This window comes from Falco cherrug, chromosome 2 (assembly GCF_023634085.1).
Source record: "Falco cherrug isolate bFalChe1 chromosome 2, bFalChe1.pri, whole genome shotgun sequence".
Taxonomy (NCBI): domain Eukaryota; kingdom Metazoa; phylum Chordata; class Aves; order Falconiformes; family Falconidae; genus Falco; species Falco cherrug.
The window spans coordinates 57,985,439-58,007,306 of NC_073698.1; the positions used below are offsets into that span (position 1 = coordinate 57,985,439).

Consider the following 21,868-nt stretch of genomic DNA (forward strand, 5'->3'; position numbering starts at 1 on the left):
AGGAATGTGTAACCTGTCCTCGACTGGCTGGAGCTTCAGCAGGTGCTGCTTTACAGTCAGGAGGCGGCTGAAAACCTGGGGCTTTACCCAGGCTGAAGAGGAGGCACTGGGGTGGCAGCTAAAGTATTTAAGAGCCACTCCAGGGAATGGCAGGTCTCTGCCAGCTCGCAGCCTTCCCCCAGCTCACTCGCTTGCCAAGAGCAGTACGGCATGGACGGGGTGGGAGCTGGGCATCCCCCTTGGCACTGTCCCTCCCTGCAAAGTGTGCGGCTTGGGTCGCTGAGATGGCCCAGCGTGGCGTTATTAATGCTTTTCCTTACCAAAAGAAAAAAAGAAAAAAAAAAAAAAAAGGTCCGAGTCCCTTTAATTAAATTAGTTACCGTACAAACACCATAGGGTTTCATACACGGAATAAATAGCGCGAGTCAAACCTGACGGCACTTCCAGGCCAGCCCCCCGTGCCAGGTGTCTGCCGCTGCAGCCTGGGCGAGCGCGGCGGGGCCTGGGCCGCCGGCAGCACGGCTCGGCTCGGCTCGGCTCGGCTCAGCACGGCACGGCACAGCTCGACACGGCACGTCTCTAGGGAGCCGTTCTGCCCCTCGACGTCCTGTGGGGCTCGTCCCCCTCGGAGGCCGGGGAGGTGTCGCGGCTGGAGGGGGTGCGGGGCCGGCGGGGGGCCCCCCCGGCCTGGCAGACGTACCACTCGCTGAGGTTGGTGACCGGCGGGGAGAGGGCGGCGGCGCGGCCGCGGGGCGGCTCGGCGGCCAGGTCGGCCTCGGGGGGCAGCGGGCCGTCGGGGGGGCCGGCCGCCGCGTAGCCCTGGGAGCCCAGCGGCGGGGAGGGCGGCGGGGACTTGCAGTGGATCTTCATGTGCTTCCGCAGGGAGCTGGGGTGGGTGTAGGACTTGTCGCAGCCGCGGATCTTGCAGTAGTAGGGCTTGTCGGAGGTGTGGACGTGGGAGTGCTTCTTGCGGTCGCTGCTGTTGGCGAACTTCCTCTCGCAACCGTCGAACTCGCACTTGAAGGGCTTCTCCCCTGCCGGGATACAGCAACGGCACCGTTACCGGCGGGCGGGGGCACGGCCCTGCCCGCCGCAGCCCCTCCGCGGTGCGGCCTGCGGGGGCGAGCAGCAGGGCAAAGTCCCCCCTTCCCTTCCTCTCCTCCCCGCTCCCATTCTTCCTCCCCCCTCACGACAGTCGTGACACGCCCGAGGCTTCCGACGTTTCCCCCGTTTCGCAAACAGCGCGATGCGGCTGGCAGCCCCGAGCCCGCAGCCCCGGGCTGGCGGCGGCAGGGCTCTGTTTGCCCTCTGCCGCGCTCCCCTCGCACACGAGAAACCTTCATTACCGCCCTAATGACCAAGCCCAAACAAAACCTCTCAATGCCTGTGCCTGCCAGGGCTGGCGTTTGCCGGCAGCCAGGCTCGCCTGGCACATCTCCTGCGTAATCCTTTCCCAATGGGGCACTATGCTGGGGGAATAATTAGCTTGGGGGAAATAAAAGTTAACACCTGTTTAAGTATCCCGATAGAAAGAGGGAGCACCCAGCAGCCCCGTACTGGGAACCTGCAGGCTGGGGGGACCAGCCCAGGCACTGGCGGTGACAGCAGCGAGCTGCTGTTACTGCAGCGGGTTACTTCGGGCTAATTTGGGACTAAAAATCTCCGGCCGATCTATTTTAAGAGCTTTACACGTTGCTTAACAGTTACGGGGTTTGTGAAAATTAGCCCGGGGCGCGTTTGCCTGGCGTAGCTTTCACACCCACCCACACCACCACCATCACCCTCCCGACTCCTGACATACCATACCCTGGGACATATATGTTCTGGTACATATCGCCGTGCCCCGGACCGACCCTTTCCCGTAGTTCCCGAATAAGGCTGAGCAAATGCCTACTGCTGAGAGACCGGGGCGCGGGGGGTGGTGGTGGAAAAAGAAGTGCCAGATCCCTGTGCTGCACGTACTGGAGCTTCTTACAGCAACTTTTTCTTTCCCTGCCATGCTACACGTGAGCCCGGCGCAGACAGACCTACACTGATAATATCACGACTATTGCGACTCGAGTTAAAAATGCTGTTGGTTTATGCATGGCTGATATATATTTTCAGATCTGTTCTGCTCTGAGCGCTCAGAAATAACAACCCAGCAGCTCTCTCGATGAACATTTTCTAATTTTCACCAGGCGATTTTTACTGCTCCTTCCGTTTGTAAAATCGTATCACGTTTAGCAAAATAATAATGGAAAAGAAAACTATTTTTTATTTTTTCAAACTAGCTATTTCTCGGCTGTTACTATAGAAATATGTGCCTCTGCATCCTGTTTACACGTCAACTTTTCCAATTTCAACCAGCTTACCTACCAGCGAAGTGGTAGCACTAGAAAGAGAAGGTTTATTCTTAAAGTTAAAAAAAAAAAAGCAAGAAAATTTATCCCGTGGGTTTTAAGGGGAATTTTCACGTGCACGGAAACCCCCGCACGCTCCCACTTCCACCAAGCTAAATCTCAAGTCACTTCGTTTGTTCAATTTTATTTTTTTTTTCCTGGAGAAACAAAGCAAATCTACCGGGGGGTTGGAGGGTGGGGAGGGGTGGGGAGTTGGCCGGGTTATATCTGTATTACTCCAAGGATGCAGGCTCACAGGTCCTGCTGCCGGCAGTGGTCCGCAGAGCCCCAAGCGCAGCACTCCCGAGAGATGCTCCGACCCGCCGGCCCAAAATGTGTCCCCCCCCCCGTAGTGGCTTTAGGGAAGTACCTTTCCTTGTGAGCTCACGCATGGGCACCCTGCCGGGGGCTGTGCACCCCTCGGGGGGGAGTGGAGGAGAGGGGGAACCCCTCTTCCCTAGCCCCTCCAAGGAGTGCACACCCCCGGGTAGCTCCTCCTCGCCAGCCTCCGGATCGCGACGATCCAATTCCACCCAAATCCAGGAGCGGGGAAGGTCCCGGACTGTCCCTGGCACGCTGACGAGGGCGTCACGTCAGAGTTTAACCATTTGTAGGTGGTTTCAACCCAAGGAAGGTGGCGAGTTGCCGGGCGCCGTCCCTTGACTCCTCTCGGCAGCAGCAGTGCCGGCGGCGGCACGGAGGGGCTTTGGGGTCACTTTTTTTTGGGGGGGTGGGAATCCTCGGGGGGAAGTCTGGCGATCCTGAGCACCGTCTCCGGCGAGGGGGCAGTGTTTGGGGGGGGGGGGGGGGGGTGTTGGGGTGGCACTCCCGTTCGGATGCACCAGGGGTGGGGACAGCGATTTGTCCCCAAAATGGGTCTTGGAGCTGCAGGGCATAGTGTGCAGCTCCCGGGGTGACGCTTTCGAGCAAAAAGGGGGGAAAAAATAATACAACAACCAAGCAAGCAAACGCCTCCTGAATTACCGACATACTCTTCTGCCTGCAGGATTACCAGGAACACGCAAAATCCCCTAATGATACGATCACAGTGTTATTATTTTCCCCCTCCCCCCAAAAATGCCCATAATAAACGAATAGTTTGTAAATCTCTCCTGCTCCCAGGCTGAACGTGAGTAAATTAAAGCTGAGGCGGCAAAATTACAGTAATTAATCTGATAGGGATGGGCAGAAGGTTTGGAGTCCCTCATCCACCCGAGGGCTGTGCGTGGGGAAAGAGTCACGTCCCTTTGCCCTCCCGAGCTGTCAGTCGAGGTGGGCTGTTGCCCCCCACCCCCGAGGGCTGCTTTGTTGCAACGTCTCCTTCTAGGTGGAGATAGCCTTCATGCGTGGGGTCACCCGTGGGCACCCTCCCAGGGGATGCAGGTAGCCCTTGGCTGCAAGCTCCTCCAAGTCTCCTTTGCAAAGGGCCACGTCCCACACAGGGCCTGGGGGCAATCCTCGGCCGCAGCTCTGAGCTGCAAACTGTGCCCGATACATAATTAGGTTATTCTGGGGGGCTCCTTTTCCCGCTGAATCCCTCTGCTCGTGTCGTCGTCCCCGCCCCCCATCCCCCTTCCCCCCCCCGAAGCCTCCCCCGGACTCGCTTTTTCCTCCCCTGGAAGCTGGAATGGAGGCGCTGAGGAGCCCAGAAAGGTCCGCGGTGAAGTTTTGTTTTCCAAATCAAGACAGATGGGGAAGGCTAGATAACAAAAACACGGGCCTCCAGCATTTAACTCATTCCGCGGTGCCATTAACACAACAACAACCACCCCCAAAAATGTGTCAAACACCCCCCACCACCACCCGGCAGGAGAAATCATCCCCCCGCCCCCGACTCTGGGCGCAGAGAGCTGGGCATCCTCAGGTCTCCGTAGCTACATATGGGTTCATGCCTGACATATTCTGGAGATAAAAATCTATAATCCTTTCCGCCATGGGCCATTTGGTTTTACATCGGAACAACACGTTGCACGGTCGCCGCTTTTCTCTTCCCGAGCAGCACACAATAAATCAAGAAAGCAATTACGGCAACTCCGCTTCCTTAAGCGTCCTCCGAGGAATAGTATTTGTCTATCACTATAAATCCCGGCTTCGTTCCTTTTCGGCAGAGTTTTTACCCAGCTCGAAATGCGTGTTTCGGGGGTGGCGAGGAAGGAGGAGAAAGGGAAAAGGAAAAAAGAAAAAAAATAGAGGAAAAAAAAAAGCCTCAAAGGCTCAAACACACCCCGACCCCCTCCGGGAGCCCCGCCTGTCCCTCGGGGCATCCCCCGGGGGTGCGGCTCCCTCCTCCCGCAGCTCTCGCTCCGTTGGGCAGCGGGGGCTGCTTTGAAGTTTCCTCCTCAGACCCCCGGAGAGAGGGATGCGTCCTGCGGCAAGCGCCTTCCCCCCCGCCCTCCGCCCCGGCTCCGCGTCTCCGCCGCAGGCGGAAGCAGCCCGGGCAGTACCGGCAGCCTCGGGAGCGGGGTCAGTACCGGTAGCCAGCGGCGCCAAGGGCAGCCCCGGTAGCACTGGCAGTCCTGGCTGTCCCGATAGCAGCGGCGGCGCCGGCAGCATCGGTAGCCCCGGCAGGGGGGCACACCCGGTAGCATCGGTAGTCCCGGTAGTAGGTGCAACCCCGTAGCGGGGGAAGCCCCAGCAGCGCCGGTCGCAGGGGCAGCCCCGGTAGCGGGGGCAGCCCCGGTAGCTCCGGCAGTACCGGCAGCCCGAGCGCCGCCGCCGCCCGCAGCGCAGGGGAACTGCGCCCCCACGAGCCCCCGCGGCCCCATCTCCGCCGGGCCGAGTGTCCCCCGCCAGTCTCCGGCCCCGGCGGCAGAACCGGCAAGAGAAGCAGAACCGCCGTCCTTCGGGGGGGGGGGGGGCGCCGCGCAGTTCTCCCTGGCTGCGGGGTGAGCCCCCCGGGGTGCCCCGGCCAGGGGGCGGCGGCAGCTGGGGGGGGCGGCGGCAGCTGGGGCGGGCGGGCGGGCGGGCGGGCGGGCGCTCGTTCTCTCCTCGCTCCTCCGCCGGGGCTGCTGCTGATCGCTCCCCCGGCTCTGCGCTATTCGTTACCCGGTGTATTTATCCGGTGGTGCCGGGATGTGGGGAGGGGGTGGGGAGGGAGTTGCCCAAGGTACGGGGTGGGGGACAGGACACGTGTGTGCAGGGCAGAGGGGCCGGGTGCGTGTGCGTGGCTGTGTGTGCGTGGCCCGTGTGCTGCCGAATTACTTATTCATGAAAAAGTCACATGTCCGGCGGTGCGTAGGAGAGGAGGAAAAGAGGGGGAAAGAGGGAGGAAAAAAAAAAAAAGAAAGAAAAGAAAAAGAAAGAAGAAAATCCTCACGGCGGCGGGGGAGGGGAGGGAGGGGGGGGGCACCCACCTGTATGAGTCCGTTTGTGGATCTTGAGGTTTTCGGAGCGGGCGAAGACCTTCCCGCAGCCGGGGAAGGGGCAGGGGAAGGGTTTCTCTCCCGTGTGCACTCGGATGTGGTTGATGAGTTTGTATTTCGCTTTGAAGGGCTTGCCTTCCCGGGGACACTCCTCCCAGTAGCACACGTGGCTGCTCTGCTCGGGCCCGCCGACGTGCTCCACGGTGACATGGCTCACCAGCTCCTGCATCGTGCTGAAAGTTTTGGAGCAAGGCTTCCTACCGCCCGGTGGCGGAGGCGGAGGCGGAGGAGGCGGCTCCCGGTCGATCCACTTGCAGATCAGCTCTTGCTTGATGGGCTGCCGCATGTACCGCAGGAAGGCCCCGGCCGCCGCCGCCGCCGCCGCCCCGACGTGGGCATGGTGGTGATGGTGGTGATGGTGGTGGTGTGGATGGGGGTGGTGCGGGTGCCCGTGGCCGGCCGCCGCCGCCGCCAGGTTGAGGTTGACGGAGCCGTAGCCTTGCAGCGCCGAGGAGGAGGCGGCGGCGGCCCCGTAGTGCGCCTCGGCGCGCCCGTAGAGCTCCCCGGCGCCGGCCGCCAGCCCCAGGCGCATCTGCCCGTTGAGCGGCGGGTGGCGGCCGGCGGGCGCGCCCTGCTCGCCGGGCGGCGGCGGCGGGAAGGCGGCGTGCGCCCCGTCGGCCGTGCCGTAGTTGCCGGCGGACGAGATGAAGACGCCGTGGGGCGGCGGGTGCGGGAGGTGGGGGGAGCCGGCGGGCGGGTGCTGCTCGCCCAGCGCCCCGTGTACGGCGGCGGCGGCGGGCAGCTCCCGCCGCAGGAGGAAGTCCCGGCCCGCCGCCCCCCCCGACGGGTAGCCCGGGAGGGCGGCGGCGGGCGGCGCGTAGGCGGCGACGGTGGTGGCGGCGGCGGCGGTGGCGGCGGCGGCGGCGGTGGTGGCGGCGGGCGCGGCGAAGGCGGCGGCGGCGGCGGTGAGCGCCTCGGGCGTGAGCTTGAGGGCGGCGGGCTGCGCCATGTGCTCGGGTCCGAGCGGCGTGAGGGCGCCGCCGGGGTCGCCGCCCGCGTCCCCGGGGTGGAGGTGGGCCCCGTGGTGGGGGTGGACGTGGTGGTTCCCCAGCCCCGGGAAGCCTGTCATGTTCTGGTGAGGATGGGGCTGAGCCGCTGCCAAATCCGCTAATCTCAGTGTCGGGTTCCTCTTGCTCAAAGGGGGCTCCATAACGACACAGCCAAGCCCATCTACGCTCGCTGTTGTTATTTTTTTCCCTCTACCCGCCTTCAAAAACATGTATATATTAAGCGGCTCTTTAACTTCTTTTGTCTGCGCTCCTAACTCCGCGCATCCCCGGCCCCGCTCTGGCCGCCCGCGATTGGCAGAGCCCTCACCACACTTCAGCGGCGCGGTGGGAAATACGGCTCGGACACGGCACCGGAGGGATTGGACAGATCCCGATGATTGGCAGCGGCTGGGGCCGCGCGATTGGCTCCCTTTCAGGCCGCCGGCGCAGCGGGGATCCGCCCCCCGCCGCCCCCCCCCCCCCACTTTCCCCCGCACCGCCCCCCGAAGTTGCACTTGCAAAACTTCGCGCGGGGCCCGACGGGGCGCACGGGCCCCCCCCGGGCCGGCAGCGGCCGGCAGCTGCCGCCCCCCCAGCGCTAGACGGGGCGCCCGGCTCGGAGGCGCTACGCCACAGTGTTTACGTTTGCGGGGCCGCGGGATTTCTCTCCTCGCCTCCGAGCAGCCCACGCGCGGCGCCGCTGCCGGGCTGTGCGCTCGGTTTCCTTCCTTTCTCTCTTATCTTCTTTTGTTTTTTTTTTTCTTTCTTTTCCTTCCGAGGTCCGTCATTCATTCGTCGGTGAGGCGGGAAAGCGCGCCCTGATGCAACGCGCCCTGCCCCACACCCACGCGAGGCCCAGGCTGTGTGTACTCACGCCCGAGGCCGGCGGCTGAAGGCGACACTAGGGGAAGGCAGCCAACGTTTTCCTGAAAAGAAGGCGGCGGCGTAGGGAGGGTTGGGATTCCTTTCCTTTAGAAAATAAATGTGTAAGCAGCCGGGGTGGGGAAGAGCAGCACATGTTAAGAAGTTTTGAGAGCCTGCGCTCGCCGCACCCCTGGGGGCTTCCTCCTCCCGAGGTGCCCCCAGACCCTTCCCGGGGCGCCCCGTCCAGAAAGCCACACGCCCCCACCCCTTCGGGGGGGCCGCCAGCATCCTCTAACTCAGCCCTAATTCAGGAACGGTAAACGAGGGATGGAATCGCCGCGGTTACACCGCCCCGGAGCATCAACGCCCCCCGACGCTTTGGGATGCCGGGGAGGGAGGGGGGCGGTGGGCTGGGAAACGGGGAGGTCTCCGGCTGGGAGGTGTCTGCCAGGAGCTGCTGCCCTCGACGAAAAAGCAGGAAAAGTGGGGGCTCTTCTAAAAAGAGGACAGAGGTGGGGGACGGGCGGGGGCAGCGATGGGACCGCCCCCGGGGTGCGAGCTGTGCTGATCCTCGAAAGTGAAGCGCTTCGTGGAGCGCCAAAACTGCCCCTTCCGCACAAAGGAGGATGTTGCCGTTTGGGGGTGCCGAAAAGGCAGGGCCGGGGGTTTCCCTGCCAAGCAAAAAGGCGTGGGGGGGAAGAGCACTGCCATGACTTTTCTCTGGGACTGCGGGAGCAGAGGCGGCTTTTATTGATATGTCATCTGCTTTCCTTAGGCTGCTGGTACTCCTGGGAACGCCCGGCGCTCCCGTGCTCCTTGGAAAGCGCAGGCAGGCTGCCTGCCCTTCCCTGCCTGCCGGGCAGCGAGGGACGCTCTCCGCCACGCCAGGAGAGGAAATGGGGCGGGGGATGCCAGCGGACCCCCCGCACACACCTCCCGGCCCTCCCCGGCCACCTAATCCCCTTGGCCAAGCCACATATGCTCGTCCCCGCCGCCGCCCTTCACCGAGCCATGTCCAAAGGAAGCCCCGTGCCGGCCCGGCATTTCCTGGGCCAGGCTCCAGCCCTCCCCCCTGCCCCCCGCCGCTACTCACGTGGGGAAAACTCGCAGGATTTGGCCCACAGCTGCCAAAAGCGGGGCAGGGGCTGTAGCGCAGGAGCCGGCCCCGCGGGGACCCCCGGCTTCCTCCCCCGCCAAGGGGGAGCGAGACCCGCCGGTGTCCGTCCCCCCCCAACCCCACTACCACCTCCTGGAGCCGAACCGATGCTCCCCGCTCGCCGGGCCGTGGTGGGGTTTTCGGTGATGCTGCAAGGCAAGGAACGAGAATAAATAATCCCGGGGTTTTAAAAGGGGCTGCTCGATGGTTTTATGGCACAGTAAAAACTTCTCCTCGCAAACTAGCCGTACGTCTATACGGGTATTTATATACGTATATTTTGTATACGTGCATCCAAACAGTGCCCCTCCTCCGCTCCCCAAATTCTGGGCACGTTGCTGGACCGAGGTCCCGAGATGTAACGGTCTGATGGGAGATGCTGTGGAGGTGATGAACAGTATCGCGGCTCGGCAGTACCTTGCGCACGCCTCTTCATCCCGCTCTTGTTAAACGCAGCGTGATACGTATCTGTCATCGATTTAATATGTCTTAATTCAAATATATCCCCCCGATCAATTTCTTTTTATGAGGGGCTATAAAACAAAGAAAATATTTTATAGCTGGGTAATAGGCAGCTGACCTGCGACTGTGGGGAGGGAGGGGTTGGCCGAGACTCACGTGGAAATTCGCCCATTTTTAGGACTCGCTGCAAATGCCGGGAAGCAAAGGTGCCCGCCCGGGCCGGGACAATTTTGGACAGTGCCAGCTCCAATGGGGCCGTGAAGAATTTAAAGCCCATTAACTCACCGACCCCAGCCCAGGCCCAGGCTGCCACAGTGCTGGGGGGCTGGCTGCACTGGAGGGAGGCGGGCGGTGCCCCCCCCAACCGCCGGCAGCGCCCGTCGGGGGTCGGCCCTTATGCCCCGCTCCCGCGGCGGAGCCGGCTGCAGGGACCTCCCGCGGTGTCCCGCTCGCCGGCAAACCCGCCAAGGGACACAGGGGGAGGCTGCGGAGGCGGGGTGGAAGCCTGGAAGCCCTCAAATATATTTCTTCAAGGTTCCTCCGTAAAACGAGTTCGGGCTATCGGCTTTAGGTGTTCAGCTGTAAAATGCGCTGTAAGCTGCATTATGTAAATGTATGCTAATGATCATGAACACCATTTACAAACAATCGTCTTTAATGCACGTCTTATTGATAGTTAGGGAGCGGGGAGCAATATTTTACAACGTCTAAAACATTCTTCTGGGGATCCATTAGCAAGTGAGCGCGACTGCCGCTTTCCTCGGCAAGACCTCCAAATCTCCCCGAATCTGCCAAAATAGCTTACCACCCGACCGACCCGGCGCGGGTGGCTTTCTTCGCTCGTGGAGCTGCCTTGTGGAGGAGGGGGAGCCTGTGCCGCGGTTCCTACCGCGAGCATGCGTGACCAGCGATGGATTCGGCCAGGAGCAGGGGGGAGCACCCCGAGTCACAGCCAACACTGGCGGGGAGTAACCCCGGTACCCCCCTAAGCGTCCCGTCGGGGGGATAGCACGGAGGCGCCAGGACCCCGGGTGGGGAAGGGGTGTGTCATGGCTGCCCACGGGCACGGAAGGGGTGATTTGGCAGCGAGACTCCTGGCTCCTCCTTTCTGGAGGGGATCTGGGACGGATATTTTACGCCCTTATTAAAATAAACTACTCCTGCGCCCATAAAAAGCCTGGTTCTCGTCGCCCCATGCACCCAAGCGGGAGCCTGAGGGCTGGGACACGGCCCCGAGACGGTGCCGGCATCGTGCCTGCCATCGGGGCTGCCGCGGCCGTCGGGGCTGCCGGGGCTGGGCCCCGTCGCACGTTTGCGGGCTGGGGGACTTACGGGCAAAAGTTTCGGAGCTGCCGTTTCCAGTGCGCCCTTCGCCAGGGAAAAAAGTGGACAGACCATCCCCGCACATCCCCTTCGGCTATTTGCTCAAATAGGGACAAAATAAGAACAAAAAAATTTACATCCTTCAATCCCTCTCTCTGTGTATAAATATATATGTAGATGTTTATGCATACAGAGAGAGAAAGAGATACAGTTGGCCTCAGCAAAACCAGGCCAAATTTTGCTCTGCGCTCTCTCTCTCCCCCCTTCCCCTCTCCCTGTAGCTAAACGTCACCGTTGGAAGAAGCTGTTGAGATAAATCAAATAGTGACACTTTGACGGCTTTACTTGTATAAGCAATATGGTTACCATATGGCATTGTTATTTATGAATGACAGCATAAATTGTATTACAAAGTCCATCGCGCTTTATTGGGAGGCTTCTCCCCTGCCTCTAACGTTTATACGGGCATCTCCAGACGGAAAAAGGTGCATCTAATAAAACTCGGCGGTGCTGCGGCAGACCCCGTTTTGGGGGCGTTGCGCCGGGGCTGTGCCGGCTGCGGAGCGAAGCGCGCAGCGGGGCTGGGCGCGGGGCGCGCAAAGTACGCGGCGTTGCGCGTCCCTCGGCCGCAGCTGGGCAGGGCAAAGCCACCGGCTGCCGCTCGGCCGAGGTCCCCATCCTGGAAACCGCCGCCACGCTGCTCCCCGCCTCACGGCATCGCCACCGAGAGCTGGGTTTTATACGGCATCTTTTTTATATTTACATATATATATATAAGTGCAACTGAGAGAACAATAAATATTAATGGTATGAAAGCGAGGTGCTCCTTCCTGCTGCCCCCGCCCTGCCTAGCAGTATGGTGGGGTTTTTTTTGTGTTGTGTTTTTTTTTTTTTTTTTAAAGGCATTTAAAAGTTACAGCTTTGGCTGAGATTTTCATTATTTCCCCTTTTTCTTTTACATTACTCTGCCGGTAGAGTCTGACAAAGAACTTTTGTCCCGAAGTGTGTTTTACAGAGGGAGGCTACAGCACAACACATGTGGTCTTCACGGGTCATAGGTCGAACGGCCTAGAAGTGGCTCGGATCGGCACCATCAAAGGTAACCTGCAACTTAATATCCTGTTGATGAGCTTGTTGAATTTATGAGTGTCTGTGATACAGACAACGGTGCAAGTGATTCCGCTCAATTGGCCTCTTCTTCCCAGGGTACGGGCCGGCCACACGCCCCCTCCCCACCCCGCACCTCGTCCCGTTGCTCCGGGGAGAAGCAAAGGTTGACTTTTGGGGGAAAGACCCCCTCTTTCTGCCTGGCCGGCCCTCTCGCCTCTCTTTCCCCGGCGAGGCTGCCTCCAGCCGCATCCCCCCGCGGGCAGAGCCCCCGGCCCCGCCGCAGCCTGCGCCCCCGCCACCGAACCCCCGGCTGCCCCGAGCGGGGAAGGGGGGGGGGAAGGCGCGGAGCACCCTCCCCATCGCCCCCGGTCCGGGGCCGGTGGCACCTCCCGGGGAAAGGGGCTCGAAGGCGAGGGCGGTATACGCAGCCCAGGGGAAGTGAGAAATTGCTCTCCCTAGCCCCTACACCCCCCAACCCCCTCCCCAGCCCCGCTCCCTCCGCATCAGCAGCCGGCAAGAATAAGAGCAGAGCAGTTTTAAAGAAAATTTCGGAACACTTACGAGGAGGGGAACGCTTTCCCGGGAAGGCTGACTTTGCTCTGCAGGTCTGGCACCTCCAGAAACCTGTTGAAAAACTTCTTTCAATAAACCAGTTTAGCACTGACTCTGGGGTGACCGCTTGCCTCCGTCTCTCGAAAGCCCCCGCAAGCCGGAGGCTGCGTGTCTGGCGGTGGCCCGGCGAGTGAGTGCGGGGCTGGCTACTGGCGCCTCTGCCCTCCCCCCCGCCCCCCCCCCCCCCCCCCCCGTTACCCTGTGACATGGGGGAAAGGGGTTTTGCGGTTCGGAGGGAAATAAAGCACTTCTTAGGAGGGACGGCGACATGACTTTGAACTTGGATCAGCTCCTCTGTTTCCTGCAGAGAGAGCAGGGCTGCAGCCCTGAAAGAATAGCAGAGCGCGGCCAGCCCGCGGGGGCTCCGGCTGGAATTCACCGCGTCCCCCCCAAAGCGCCCCGGTGCCGGCGCCGCTGAGCGGGCAGAGAGCGGGCGGGAGGCGAGGGGGCAGGGAAAGAAGGAAAGGAATGGAAAAAGGGAGAAAGGAAGAAAGAAAGAGAAGGAAGGAGTAAGAAAGAAAGGAAAAGAAAAAAAGGGAAGGAGGGGAGGAGGGAAAACAGGAGGGAGGGAGGAAAGAAGGAAAGAAGGAAGGAAGGAGACAGAAAGGAGAAAGGAGAAAAAAGAGAAAATAAGATAAAAGAGAAAAGGATGAAAAGGTAAGGAAGGGGAAGAAAGAAAAAGAAAAAGAGAGAGAGAGATTGAGAAAGAGAGAAAGAAAAAGAAGAATGAGGGAGAACTCCAGAAGGTAGGTATTTGTATGAACGGTCACCTTTTTTTCCTTTCTTTTTTTTTTTTTTTTTTTTTTAAACAGTATTTATAGCTGGGAATTTTCCTAGACATTTTGGTTCTTTTTCAAATCTCAGATGTAGAAACTTCTTATAATTTTTGAGGGGGGGGGGGCGGTGTTAAATAATAATAAAAATAAGTGTATTCAAGGGTCTGGTTGTCCGCACGATTTTTTCACTACTCGGGAAGCAGACGATGCAGGAGACCAAGCTTTCCTCTCCAACTTGGGCTCTCGAAATCCCCAGCAGCGGTGGAGGACACTTCTCAGACCTCCGCCTCGGAAACCTTTCAGAGAAGGAAAACAGAATTTGTTCGCGGTCTGTCCCTGGAAGCCTGGGGGGTCAGGACAAGGACAGCATATGCTCCCAAGCTGCAGCCTGGGAAGGCAGTATCTGGGGAGCAGACACTCCTGCCTGCAAAGACAGGACCGAGTGACGGCGTGGTGAGGAGAGAAGGCTGGTGGCATCAGAGGTGTAGCTCTGCATTAATATTCAGTTATTCTTCTAATGCCCACTTCGGATTAGAAGGAATCCCTTCTTCCCAAATCAAATCCTCGCCTTGTTCAAAAAGTAATGTCCGGTACTGACACATTTCAGCCACTTTCGGATCGGACAGGCTTGGAAATATTTTAACTATTTAGTGGCAGCGATGGGAAAAACCTTATTTCGACAACCCTAGCTGGTGGGCAGTGTTACCTTTCCTCCCTCCCTCCCTCCCTCCCTCCCTTCCTTCCTTCCTTCCTTCCGCCTATCTATCTGTCTGTCTATTTGTCCATCTATCTCTTGCTGTAAAAGCCGTGCTCGGGCGCTGGGTCCAGGTTTGAGCATGTCTGCGCCTGATGCGGGATTTAATGCCGTGATAAATCACAGGAGGAATGTCGCAGGGAGAATTTCGAAAAGCCCCCCACAAGCACACATCCCCCTGTATTTTGGCTTGCCTCTCCGCCACGCACAGAGCCGACGCAGATCGAGACGCAAGGTTAAGTGCAGGACGCTTAATACGACAAATGTTCTGTCGGGTTTTAATTTTTACAAAGCCTTATTTATTGGTGAGCTGCTGGCCCCGAGATGATTATTTTTCAGCCACTACAAAACAAACCAAAGCAGGGGCCAGACATGTATTTACTGGAGGGGGAGGGGAAGGGGACTTGTTTGCTCTGTGTGTGCGCGCCGTGCGTGTGTGTGTGCTGGCTGTATGCTTTTTTATTCCTGCCATGTAAGAATTCGGTTTCCAAATAACAATGGCAGGGCAGGTTTTGGGGTTGGGGGTTATGATTTTTTTTTAGGTTTTGTTTTTGTTTATTTTTCAAAAAAGGGAAGAGACCAGGAAAACTCCTAAAGCATCTGCTGTCGTATGAACATTCACAACATATGCAGACCGACTCCTCTGCTCCCGCACAAGTGGTTTAAAAGCCCAAACAACCAGGGCGACCGTTCCCTCTTCTATTTTTTTTTTCTTTTGCCCTCCCAGCCGCTGTCGCTCCGCCAACGTGACTTTTATTTGATCCCCCCCTCGCTCTCTTTATCGATCACGGGCTTCATTTGCTTTAGCCGAAAAGGGGGAAGGGGCTGCAGGATGGGCGAGTTCCTCCCTCCCTCTGCCACTACACACACACACACACACAAAAAAAGAGGCAGCCCCCCCTCCCCCCCCCAGCCCCCTGTTTATGTTTTAAGCCCCTCGCTTTGTTTGTTTGCCTCCCGAGGCAGGATCGCATGGCCAAGCGTTCATCGATATTTTCCGTGCGTGTGGCTCGCCGCACCTCTCTCCCCGCCACGGCACCCCTTCCCTTCGCCGCGGGGGAGGCGGGGGGGGCACGGACACCACCACCTCCCCCCCCCCCAAAAAAAAGCAGCAGGCGGTGCCGGGCTGAGGGCGGCCACCGGCGCCGAGCGGGGCCGTGCCGGGCCGTGCCGAGCCGGGCGGGGGCCGGGCGGCCTCGGGGCGAGCGGCGGCGGCGCGGCGGGGCGCGGGGCGGGCGGCGGGGCGGGCAGGGCGCGGGGCGGCCGCGCCGCCATTAGCCGGTGGCCGGGGACGCCCGGATGGACAGGGCGGCTCGGGCCAATGAGCGGGCGCCGGGAGAGCGGCCGGGCGGCGGGTAAAGGCGGCGTTGGGAGAGGAGCCGCCAGTGCGGGCGGGGAGAGGGAGCGAGGCCGGGGGAGGGAGGGAGGGAGGGAGGGAGGGAGGGAAGAAAAAGAGGGGGAGGAAGGGGAGGGGGAGAAAAATAAAAAGCCGCCGCCTCAGCAGCGCCCACCGAAATAAACAGAGGAGCGAGAGGGAGCGAGGGCGCGGGCGGAGCGGGGCTGCAACTCCGCCGCGCCGCTCCGGCCCCGGCGCTCCGCGGCCCCTTCCCGCCCCCGCCTCCCCTCCCCACCCCCACCGCCGCCCTTATTGTTTTTAATCCGCCTCCGACACCCCCCGCTCCCCTCCCCACGCCCCTCCGCGGCGGCGGGCGGGGGCGGCGCGGCGCGGGGCACCCCCCCCGGGTCCCTTCGCTCCGTGGGAACCCGCGGCTGCAAGTTTTTCTCCGTGAGAGACACCGCTAATGCCCGGCGGAGGATAAAACGAGAGCAGGGGCCCGGGGGCGGCGGGGGGCCCGAGGCGGCGGGGGGGGCCGCGGCCCACGCGGGGAGCGGCGCGGGGCCGGCCGGGCGGGGGTCGGCGGCGGTGGCATCCCGGGGGCGGCGGGGGGGGGGGGGGGGGCGGCGTGTGCGCGGTTGTGTGTGCGCGCGCGAGTGTGTGTGTGTGTGTGTGCGTGTGTGCCGCAGGGAACGGCGAGGCGAGCCTTGCCCCCCCCCCGTCCCCGTCCCCAGCCCCGTCCCTCCCCTGCTCCCCCTCCCCTCCCCTGCCCGCCCCCGCCTCAGCTCCTTTAATACACTTTGGTTCTCCGCTCGCCTTTGGACTCTGCTCTGCCTGGCTCCGGATACGGCTCCGGCGGCGGCGGCGGCAGCGGCAGCGGGCCGGTGCGGGCGCGGGCGGCGGAGGCGGAGGCGGGGGGACGCGGCGGCTGCCGGGGGGAAGCGGCGCGGAGCGGCGGCGGCGGCGGCCCCGCGCCGGGCCGGGCGGGCGGCGGTAGCCCGGCGGCGGCGGTAGCGGGGCGGCGGCAGCGGCGGCGGCGGCCCCGGAGCGGCGCGGACCATGCTGCTGGACGCCGGCCCGCAGTTCCCAGCCCTCGGCGTGGGCACCTTCGCCCGGCACCACCACCCGGCCGCGGCGGAGATGCAGGACCGGGAGCTGAGCCTGGCGGCGCAGAACAGCTTCGTGGACTCGGCGGCGGCGCACATGGGCGCCTTCAAGCTCAACGCCGGCGCCCACGACCTGTCCCCCGGGCAGAGCTCGGCGTTCACCTCGCAGGCGCCCGGCTACCCCGCCGCCGCCCTGGGGCCCCACGCCGCCCACGTCGGCTCCTACTCCGGGGCGCCCTTCAACTCCACCCGGGACTTCTTGTTTCGCAGCCGCGGCTTCGGGGAATCGTCGCCGGCCGGCGGGCAGCACGGCATCTTCGGCCCTGCGGCCGGCAGCCTGCACCACCCGCACACGGACGCTCAGAGCCACCTCCTCTTCCCGGGCATCCACGACCAGCACGGCCCCCACGCCTCCCAGAACGTCCTCAACGGGCAGATGCGCCTGGGCTTGCCGGGAGAGGTGTTCGCCCGGTCGGATCAGTACCGCCAGGTCTCCAGCCCCAGGACTGACCCTTACTCGGCGGCTCAGCTGCACAACCAGTACGGCCCCATGAATATGAATATGGGCATGAACATGGCAGCCCACCACCACCACCACCCAGGTGCCTTTTTCCGCTACATGCGGCAGCAGTGCATCAAGCAAGAGCTCATCTGCAAGTGGATCGACCCCGAGCAGCTGAACAACCCCAAAAAAAGTTGCAATAAAACTTTCAGCACCATGCACGAGTTGGTCACCCACGTCTCGGTGGAGCACGTTGGGGGACCCGAGCAGAGCAACCACGTCTGCTACTGGGAGGAGTGTCCCCGGGAAGGCAAGCCCTTCAAAGCGAAATACAAACTGGTCAATCATATCCGAGTGCACACGGGAGAGAAACCCTTCCCCTGCCCCTTCCCCGGCTGCGGAAAAGTTTTCGCCAGATCAGAAAACCTCAAAATTCACAAAAGGACGCACACAGGTAATTCGGGTTTCTTTCGGCAGATTTCTCCTCTCTGCCCGTGCCTATAGATGTATATATATATAAACAGATAAGAGACTCAGAGAAAGATGTAAAAATGATGGGAGTGATAAAATCAGGATCACGTTTAATTTTTTTTTCCCGCTCCGTCATCCGGCTGCGTTTGTTTTGGTTTCTTCCTCACCAAGCATCCCACCCCCACCCCCCGATTTCGAAAGGATATTTTACTGATTTGTTTTAATTTACAATGTTGATGCGTGCCGAGGCTCGGCCGTGTCTTTCCACAGAAACGCAAAAATACAGCGCGAACTAAATTCTGCCGTCCTGCTAAAAGACAGCAAGACGTGTGTATATACATATATATATATATATATATATATACATGAAACGCCTTATAGATTTGCAGTGCGCAACGTATTTGCATATAACTTCAGCGCTTGTGAGCGTGGCTTTCGTGTGTGGATACCGAGAGAGGGAAACTATATAAATACGTGCAAAATCCGTCATTAGTCCAAAATCCCGTTGGAAGTGGCAAAACGTCCCTTTCTGGGAATGCTTTCCATTAAATTTAAATGGTGTGAGCAAGGCAATAAAATTTTCTAATTTAAAAAAAAGAAGTGTTTTTAAAGTCTCACTCGAGGTGATTTAAGGTGCTTTTGCAACAGTTTATTAAATTATGTAATAGGGACCAGAGGATTTGAGGCTCGGAAACTTCCACCCAGATCAGGTGGAAGAGGGCGAAGGAGCCCAGACTTTCCCGATGGAAAACCGCCTCAGCCGAAGGGTAACGAAAATAAACGCATCCTCCCGCCTCATCTATTATTCATTTACTGCTCCTGCCGGCTCCAACCGTGCCAGACTATTTCATAAAAGACGGCCAAATATTTTAGCGACTTCCACTCTAAATATTTACCCGGAGAAAGGCTAAAAATCTCGAGGCCTATTGTTTTCTCAAGTGCTAAGCCCGATGCGAGGTGCGAGACGAGCTTTAACAAGGTTTAAAATTTGAGAAATGTATTTGCATGAGATGCCCGCACTGAAGTCATTGTGTCTGAGCGGATGTCTTTAAGAAACAATTTAGGTGCTAATGGAATTTAATGTTAAATGCTTCCCCCTCCGAAGGCGGGGGGATGTGGAGTTCTCACCTCCAAATTACTCTCCGGCATTTGGAGTCCTGGCAGCCGGGAGAGAGATCCCTATGAAAATTAAATGAAGTATTTTACAGACGTTTAGTTTTCCCAGCGGATGTGCGTTTATCTCGAATATCCATACACGAAACAATCTGCCCGGCCTTAAATCTGTCGGTAATGGTTTCCAGTTTAACAGGATAGCGGATTTGGTACCGAGGCGAAACGGCTCGGTGCTTGCTCGCTTTTTTTTTTCTCTTCCCCCTTCCCCCCTCCCCCCCCACTCCCTTTTTTATCGCCTTTCTTCTTCAGTCTCTTTCGGGGCCGGCTGTGTGTCGGCACCGGTCGAAATAAAAGCAGGGAAGGTGCCGGGCCTGAAGTGCCCGGGGGAGGTTCGATAGGAAAAGCGGGCGGGGGCCGGGCACTGCCTCACTGCAGGGCAGCGCGGGAGCGGCGCGGGCCCGGGCAGTCTCTCCCGCTGCGGGCAGCCGCCAGGCAAAGCGGCTGGGAGCGGGGGCCCGAGGGCGGCGCGGGGGAAGCCCGGGGGAGGCGGGCGTGGGGCTGCGCGGGCGGCCGCGCTCACCCCCACCGGTCCGCTGCTGTCTTGCAGGGGAGAAGCCCTTCCAGTGCGAGTTTGAAGGCTGCGACCGGCGCTTCGCCAACAGCAGCGACCGCAAGAAGCACATGCACGTCCACACCTCGGACAAGCCCTACCTGTGCAAGATGTGCGACAAGTCCTACACCCACCCCAGCTCCCTGCGGAAGCACATGAAGGTACCTGACCCCGCAGCCGGCGGCGGGAGGCGGGAGGGCGGCCGCCCTGCGCCGGGCGCCCCGTCGGGGCGGCGGGCGGCGGGCACGGGGCCCGGGGGCGGCGGCGGGCCGGGCCGGCGGCGGGGGGTGCGCCCGGGGGGCGGCGGCGGCGGCCTCCCCGTCCCCCCTCCACCCGGCCGTGTTGCCTTTGCCCCCCAGGTGCACGAGTCGTCCCCGCAAGGCTCCGAGTCCTCCCCGGCCGCCAGCTCCGGCTACGAGTCCTCCACCCCCCCGGGGCTGGTGTCCCCTAGCGCCGAGTCCCAGAGCACCAGCAACCTCTCCCCGGCGGCGGCGGCGGCGGCGGCCGCAGCGGCAGCGGCCGTGTCCGCCGTGCATCGGGGCGGCGGCGGCGGCGGCGGCAGTGGCGGCGGCGGCGGCGGCGGCCACAGCGGCCTCTCCTCCAACTTCAACGAGTGGTACGTGTAGGGCCCCGCCGGACTGCTCTGCACGGCCCCGCCGCGCCCTCCCCTCCCCGGCGGCGGCGGCGGGCAGGAGGGAGCGAGCCCGCCAGAGACGCGCCGGGAGATGCCGCCGCACCCGCTGGCAGCGAAATGACGGCCGAGCTGGATGGGGACGGGGGGCCTTTACCTCTCCACACCCCTCCCACCTTCGGGTCTTTTTTCTGTTGGATTTTTTTCTTTTCGAGGACATTTTGAACCAGCAAAAAATAAAAATTTTAAAAAATTTTTTCTATAAAAGTACGTGCCGAAAAACGTAAGAGAACGAGTAAATCAATAGAGGAACAGAAAGGGGAGAGAGAGGGGGGGGAAACCCACCCCAAACGCCACCGACACACCACCCAGCAAAAAGCTTCTCAAGCCGGCGGAAAGAAACTCTCCCTCCGGAGCCTCCAGACAAAAGATCAGAGACTCCAACTCCCCCGGCCCCTGCGCCTCCCCGCCCGGAGCCGTCAGCGCCCTCCTGCCCCACGAACTGTGTATATAGCGGCCCTCTCCTTCCTCCGGCGAGGTGGGGAACGAAGTTTTCCTGGATTCTTGGTGTATAGAAGTTCGTCCCGTTTGTAAACCGCGGATTGGTCCCCTTCTTCTTCTTTCTTCTTCTTCTTCTCTTTTTTTCTTTTTTTTTTTTCTTTCTCTTTTTTTCCCCCTCTTCCTCCCTCTCCGCGAAAGTGATGGACTTGTTTTCCCTCGCTCCCCCTCCCCACCTCCCTCTCTCCTGCTTTTTTAGTTCACCCCTTTAAAAAAAGTAACGTGGAAGAAAAAATGGTTTCTTTTGTAATTGTGATATCTTGAATATTGTGTTCCTTTTTAAGAGGCAACTTGATTGTAAACTGCATTTCAGCTATAGACTGGGGAAGAAATACCGTGCCAAAGTCTCCATTCTGTTACAGACACACACGAACAACGCTTGTGAATGTATTTTTTCTGTTAGCTGGGTTTACATGTGATGTTTTAGTGCTTTTGCGAGTTCAATTTGTTAGTTCCTGTTCGAAAGATTGTGAGGAAAAATAAACGTCGTGCCGTTAGCTTTTCCGTAATAACACCCTTCCTCCTGTAAATACCTGTTACCATATTTATCCATTTGTAATTAAATTATGGTATTAACTTGCTACAGAGGAAACAGTATTTATAAAGAATGTTTCTTAACTATAAATATGTACAATTGTGAGCATAAACTGTTTCAGATTTTTTATTTGAAGGTTTAAGTGGTTTCATCATTTCTTGTGATATGTTTTGAGAGTAATGCATACAGAAATATAATAAAACGTCTTGAAACTGCACGAGCTGTTTCCTTTTTACGCCAAGGGCTCTCGAAACCTGCTGTAAGGCATGCGAGGGGCTGAGTGGCGGCTGCACAACTAATGCTTTTAAAAAATCCGCCGGTTACTGGAACAGGAGGATTTCTTCCAGCTGGGCTCGCTGTCCAGAAAAAAATCTTTTGGGGAAGCCTCTGGGCTAAAAGAAAAGGGTGAGCGTTTGCATATTCCCCAAATGACTTGCAAGGCAGGATCTCCTTTAGGAAGAGCTTTACACGGCAAGAGCGCAGCCTCCTTCACCTTCTGCCGGACTCGGGCTCACCCTTCTACCCCCGGTGCGAGCGTGGCTGGGTACCCCGTTGCCCTAGAGGGTGACAAAGCAGGACGCTCCGGGACGAAGGCGGAGGGGCACTAGCCAGGCGCTGAACTCAGCGCAGCGCTGCTTTGAGCCGTAAACCGTGTCCTTCTGCGCCTCCCGTGTTTTTGGTATCCTCCATCTCCCGAAGAAGAGAAAGTGGCCATGCCCGAGAGCTCACATTTCCCTTCGAGCTTTCTTTCTCTTTCTTTCTCACTCTTTCTAGCCCAAGGAACGGTTTGGGTTGTCAGCTGTGCACAGCGAGGGATCGAGAGCCGCCGGGCGATGCTTTCCCGGGGTGCTGGCCCAGCGCTGCGCTCCGCGGGCGCCGTCGGGGCCCGTCCGGCGGAGCCGCCTGTTTGGGGCTGGCAGGCAGCGGCTCTCAGGGCACTCCCCGCCGCACCGGGACACCCAAGGCTAGTGTGACAGCAGCCGGTAACGCGTGGAAAAAGTTTGGCCTTGCCAAGCCACCGAAATACGCCCTGAGAAGAGGCAGCGCTGTGAGCAGGACTCCGAGCGCCCTGCGGTGGCTACGCTGCCTTCAGCGGCAGCTTGTGCAAGCGGGGAGAGCCCTTTGCTGCTCGCACCCGGCCGGCCCCATCGCCACCC

The 21,868-nt window shown here is 60.0% G+C and overlaps 2 protein-coding genes across 2 annotated transcripts; one reads left to right on the forward strand and one right to left on the reverse strand.

Moving 5' to 3' along the window:
- Positions 1-353: 353 nt before the first annotated feature.
- ZIC5 (Zic family member 5) lies at positions 354-7,089 on the reverse strand. Its single transcript, XM_055702444.1, is given in 4 exon segments — positions 354-1,034; positions 5,735-6,617; positions 6,620-6,686; positions 6,688-7,089. Coding segments are annotated over 4 exon segments (1,740 nt in total). The 5' UTR covers positions 7,023-7,089; the 3' UTR covers positions 354-579.
- A 9,068-nt stretch (positions 7,090-16,157) lies between these two features.
- ZIC2 (Zic family member 2) lies at positions 16,158-20,925 on the forward strand. Its single transcript, XM_055702384.1, has 3 exons — positions 16,158-17,247; positions 18,985-19,148; positions 19,347-20,925. Exons 1-3 carry the CDS (start codon positions 16,245-16,247, stop codon positions 19,611-19,613), a joined length of 1,434 nt encoding a protein of 477 aa, XP_055558359.1. The 5' UTR covers positions 16,158-16,244; the 3' UTR covers positions 19,614-20,925.
- Positions 20,926-21,868: the final 943 nt, after the last annotated feature.